The sequence below is a fragment of the Impatiens glandulifera genome, chromosome 6, assembly GCF_907164915.1.
Source record: "Impatiens glandulifera chromosome 6, dImpGla2.1, whole genome shotgun sequence".
Classification (NCBI taxonomy): Eukaryota; Viridiplantae; Streptophyta; class Magnoliopsida; order Ericales; family Balsaminaceae; genus Impatiens; species Impatiens glandulifera.
In genome coordinates, this window is record NC_061867.1 from 16,638,598 (window position 1) to 16,644,782 (window position 6,185).

Consider the following 6,185-nt stretch of genomic DNA (forward strand, 5'->3'; position numbering starts at 1 on the left):
ATCGGGTTCGGGTTTATTGTTTTCAGGTTGGTTCAGGTTCGGGTCGGGTTTGGGTTGAATTTTTTTTATGATGCACCTTCTTCAACCCGACTCGAACCCACCCGACCAACCTTAATTGACACCCCTAATCGTGAGGATGTTTCAAATTATTATCCTTACTTATAATGAGTTATATAAACATTTATAATTTAACAAATTAAAATCAAACCAAGTACTAAAATAGAACAGTCCATTAAGATTAACCAAAGTAAGTTTGGTATTCTTAATTCTTATCTAATCATTAATTTCAATCGACATGAGGTCAATCCCTTGGGGTGATCCTGACCTTCAAGCCATGCTTCATATGAAGTATAATGGAAGAGGCCGGCATTACAGGATGATCTTCCATAACTTGAATCTCATATCGAAGCAATATGACAGAAGCCACAATCTTCATCTGTGTAAAAGCCATTTCCTTCCCCAAACATGTCCTAGGGCCAGCATTAAACGCCGGAAACTTGAAAGACGGCACATGCAGATTCCTGTTCCTATTACTGTCGGAGATCCATCTCTCCGGCTTGAATTCCATGAAGTCCTTCCCCCATATACTCTCCATCCTCCCCATCGAGTAAAAAGACAACACAATCTTCGTATTCGGCATCACTCTTTCGCCGCTTGGCAGCACATCGGGCTGTAGCGGCGATTTATGTTCAAAAGCAACAGATGGGAACAACCTCAGGGTCTCACATAAAGCTCCATGAAGATACACGAGCTCTCCCAATTCTCGACTGCTTAGATCCTTCAAGCACCCTCCTATGTTGAAAGTGCCGCCGGTGAGTATTAGGACGTCGGTGGCAAATTCGTGGAGGCGGTGGGAGTTGTGAAAAAGAGCCGGGAGCATCCGGACCACTGGCCAGCATATCGGGATTGGATCTGTAGTATGCCAACATTTGAAGCTTCTACAAACATATGGAATTATTACACTGATGATCAAGCTGATTAAGAAGAGCAGCAGTAAAACGTAGGTGGATGAAGGTTCCTTCAAAAATTCATACACAGCCATTAAGATCAGACACTCAAATTTTCAAGTACACTTTGTTTTTTCTCTTTCTGTTTATAACTCTCTATTGCCTATCCTATTTATTATGCTGGTCGGCAAAAGTGATGACACTCACACAAATAATTTATCTGTCCCAATATTAACTTATTCTGATATTAAGCTTTATTCTGTTTATAACAATTTAACATGATAAACTTTAAATGATAATCTTAATCACTTCAAACCTATTTTGAGTATTTTTTAACTTTTTATATATTATAAAAACTTTTGTATAACATTATTTATGTAGAATATTTAACTTAGTTTATATATATATATATATATATATATATATATATATATATTTAAACTAAGTTAAATCATAAATATAAATAAAAAGAAAAAGAAAAAAAATGGAATTATTAAATTAAGCTAAAGAGGAAAATTTTAAATTAAGTTGAATTATAAAAATATTTTAATTAATTAAAATAACTTAGAATAATTAAAATGAACACACATGATTTTGATGAATTATTAAAACTAAATTCAGCAATGTACTAATGCTGGTAAATTCAAGGACTCGCTAACAGTAGAGATGCTATCAACTGGAGACTCGCTAACAGTAGAGCTGTCATAAACTGAAGACTCGCTGGCAGAATAGTTACTCAAACAGTAGAGTTCGCTGGCAGTAGAGTTGCTCAAACAACAGAGTTCGCTGATAGCAGAGCTGCTCAAACAACAGAGTTTGATAGCAGCAGAGTTGCTCAAACAACAGAGTTTGCTAACAGCAAAGTTGCTTTAACAGTAGAGTTGTCATCAGCTGAAGACGCGGTAACAACATAGTTGCTAGCAGCAGAGCTTGCCATCAACAGAGTTTGCCATCAACAGACTCGTTATTAGCTAAGTTGCTACATCAGAAGAGTTTGCTAGCAACAAAGCTCGCCATTAGTAGAGTTTGCTAACAACTGAGCTGATCAACAACTGAATTCGCTATAAGTAGAGTAGCTCATCAGCAGAGCTGATCAACAACTGAATTCGCTATCAGCATAGTAGCTCATCAGTAGAGCTGATCATCAACAGAGCTCAATATCAGCAAAGTTCCACATCAACTGAATGCCTATCAGCTAAGTCAAGCAACTGAGCACACATAAACAACAATACAACAAAAATGTATAACCAACTCTCTACTTTGACATGCAAAACGATAAACGAATATTCCATTCTCCTGCACACTTAAATCTCGTACGCCAGGCATACGACAAACATACCATTGCCACGTATCGACAAAATAGATTCGAATGTTGTCATGCATCAAATATAAAAATGCATCAGAGAACAACGACAAACTCTCCGATTCTTTGTAAGACTACGTTACGCATAAACAAGATGATATACGTTGAGCGATAAATTTTTGTATCATTCGATAATCATTTTACTTGTGTAAGTTGAACATATAGTTGTCTGTTCAACAAGATAGCGTGAGAGCTAGAAGTTCAGACAAGCAAGTGTTAAGACTTGTGATCTGAGTGGGTTTGTGTAGCGTCTATACAAATGAAAATCTTCTAGTGGAATCCTTCTGGAAATAGAAGAAAGGGGGTGACATAGGAGTTTTATCTCCAAACATCCATAAAATCTTGTGTTGTCTTTTCATTGCTTCATTCATTCTTATATCCGCCGCTTCAAATCCTGTAAGCATTTTCTGCACTTACAACTGTTCAAGAGTTTGCTACGATTTGTCTAGAAATAGAAATAGATTTTCAGTCCTTAACAGGATTAAAATCGCATTTAAGTGAAAAATAGTACAACCGAATTTAACCCTCTTCTATTGTTGTCTTTGATCCTAACAAGTGGTATCAGAGCAAGGTTTTCTATTCTTAAGCTACTGCAGATATCTGAATCATGTCTTACCTAAACAAGATTTCAATGTGCTCAAAGAAAGACTATGATGACTGGAAGATCATAATGCAAGCACGTTTGGCGGCACAAGATGATGACATGTGGTATGTTATCACAGATGGTCCCATGAAAATATTAAAGGTCAACACAACTATAAATGCAACGGAGGGTGCTCCTCAGATAACGGAGAAACCCAAATACGAGTGGACTACTGAAGACAAGAGGAAGGCCAACCTCGACAACGTGGCCAAAGGCATTATCTACAAAACTTTGGACCAAAACATGTTCAGCAAAATCAAATCATGTTCCTCTACCAAAGAAATATGGGAGAAGCTGACTCAATTTTGTGAAGGCAACAACCAAACAAAATAAAACATGCTGATGATTGCCACACAAAAGTTCGACAACATTAGGATGCGCCCGGGTGAGACTATGACTGAGTTTGACAAAAGATTCAGCAGTATAGTCATCGAACTCTCAATCCTGGGATAGATATATAGCAATAAGGAAGTTGTTATCAAAGGTATGAATGCTTTGCCCATAGAATGAGATATCAAAGTGATGGCTATGAGGGAATCCAAGGACCTCAACAAGATCGAGCTGCATGACCTCTTTGCCGATCTGAAGGCCTATGAGTTTAAGATAAATTCAACGAGGAGAAACCGTCCACCTCCATCACAATACAAGCATTGGTGACTGCAAAAGAGCCACTTGCTTCGACATCTTCCAAGTCTGCTGAACAGATCATCAACAATGCGATGTCACTATTTGTTAAAAAGTTTGGAAAATTCATGAAGAATAATCATTCTAACTTTAATCTTAATAGAAACAATTATAATAATGAGTCTAATACTAACTTAAAATATTTTAATTGTGATAGACCAGGTCATTTCATGGCTGACTGTAATAAACCCAGAAGGGATGAAAAGAAGCCATTCGAGAGGAGGTATAAGGAGGATCGCAGATCTTCCACGAACAATAAGGAACAAAAGGCTCTACTTGCTGAGAAAAGCAAGAGCAAATGGGATGAAAGCGATTCCAATGAGAGCTCCTCAAGTGAAAGTGAGGAAAAATTATAAAATACTTCATGGTAGATGATAACGAGGTATTTGATTTCACCTCTAATGAATTCACAAGAAATGATTTAATAACTGCACCCAATGACATGGTCTTTGAGTACAAGAAACTGTCAAAATTTTAACGAAATTAAATTTGAAAAATAAATCTGACAATACAAGTTTTTCAACTCAAAACAATGAACCATAAGTTTTGAAAAACATTATGAATGAGCTATCAGCTGAGAATGAGAAGCTCAAAGAGACAGTTTAGACTTTATTTGTTGAAAATCAAAGATTAAACTATATGGTTAGTTCATGAACTAAGTCTGGAAATGCTCTCAAGCAACTGCATGAGCAGCAAAGGCCTGTTGGATGCAAATCCGGTCTGGGATTTGTTGGGGACAATACAACTAAGTCATGCAACAAGTTGAACCCGGTAAAAGGCAAACTTAAATTCATAAATTTCGTAAAGAGAAATTCAACTAACATTCGAACTAATAAAGACAATAATAATTTGACTCTTAAAGATAAAATTAAATATGTTAAGCCAACTGACCAAAAGTCAAGCTGACTTAATCCTAAAAATAGGGAAGTCATTTGATCTGGTAAGCAAAAATTAACAGAAAGCAAGGAATATTTTATCAAAAATAATTTTCTAAATTTAACGTATCATCAGTAGGCAGAAATAAATCTACCAAGTCTAGAACATACACATTATTAAAAACACAAAAAGGGAGATCCATAAAATACCTCATGGATCCCCAAGGGACTAATTAACCATGGACCCAAATAGACATGGGTACAAAAACAATCAATGTTTATACGTGCAGGTAAAACAGGACAACAACTTGGAAGATTCAGTATGATATCTGGACAGCGGCTGCTCTAGGCATATGACAAATAACAACCGGCTCCTAACAGACATATCAAAATGTACTAGACCAAAATCACTTTCGGTGATAACTCGAAAGATTTGAAGCAACTAATCTATAATCTGATAATGACAATAAAGTTCAAGTCAACAGAAACATTCTATCTGATTAGTCAACTGACACGGTTGATGTTCAACCAGTCAGTTAGACAGTCTGGATGTTGTTGGAACAATTGATCAAACAACTGACCTTCTAGGACCGAACTTTAGATAGAATAAAAAACATGCATAAGAATTAATCATAGTTGATGCAGAACAAGTTTAAGATGAGCATGATGGGTGAGTTAATGTTCTTCCTTAGACTTCAAGTTAGGCAACTTGAAAATGGAATATTCATAAATCAAGCTAAGTACACCAAGGAATTACTGAACAAATTCGGTATGGAAAATTGCTCAGCAGCCTCAACTCCCACGAACTCATCGAGCAAACTAGACAAAGATGAAGGCGACCAAGATGTTGATATCACAGCCTATCGAGGGATCATTGGCTCCTTGCTCTATCTGAAAGCCACCCGACCAGACATCATGTTTTCTGTTGGCATGTGTGGAAAATTTTAGACTAATCTTAAGCAATCTCATTACATAACTTCTAAATGTATTTTGAAATATCTTAAGGGAACTCAATGTGTTGGACTGTGGTATCCAAAGGATTCCAGTTTCAACTTAACTAGTTACTCTGATGCAGAATATGCAGGATGTAAGATTGATAGGAAAAACACTAGTGGAACATGTCAATTTCTTGGCGATCGTCTGATTTCGTGGTTCAGCAAGAAGCAGACGTCTCTTGTCACTTCAACAACAAAAGAAGAGTACCTTTCTGTCGGAAGTTGCTGTGTTCAGCTGTTGTGGATTCAACAACAGCTGAGGGAATTTGGCATTAAGGCAGATGAATCGTCAATCTTCTGTGACAACACCAGTACCATAACGATCACATATAATCCGGAGTTGCACTCAAGGACAAATCATATCGACATTCAACACCACTTCATCCGAGATCATGTAGCGAAGAAGCACGTCCGACTAGAATATGTGCCAACTGATCAACAAATGATTGATATCTTTATAAAGCCACTCCCCGAGACTAAGTTTTCTTACTTTAGAAATATTTTAGGTCTTTTAGATTTAAATTAATTAATCATGTATAAACTTAGGGGGAATTTGATGGTCAAATGATAAGTCAGACATGCTGAAACAACTGTCTCTAACTCAGTTGAAAGAAGAGTCGTCTGATGACACCGTACATCAAACGAGGCTATGCATAAGCAACCTGTAATTTCAGCAGA

The 6,185-nt window shown here is 36.8% G+C and overlaps 1 protein-coding gene across 1 annotated transcript; it reads right to left on the reverse strand.

Moving 5' to 3' along the window:
* Positions 1-212: 212 nt before the first annotated feature.
* On the reverse strand, positions 213-1,884 carry LOC124943263 (cytochrome P450 86A2-like). Its single transcript, XM_047483802.1, has 3 exons — positions 1,805-1,884; positions 1,577-1,745; positions 213-1,018 (listed from the first exon to the last, which is right to left on the reverse strand). The coding sequence occupies exons 1-3, from the start codon at positions 1,882-1,884 to the stop codon at positions 302-304; spliced, it is 966 nt and encodes a 321-aa protein (XP_047339758.1). The 3' UTR covers positions 213-301.
* Positions 1,885-6,185: the final 4,301 nt, after the last annotated feature.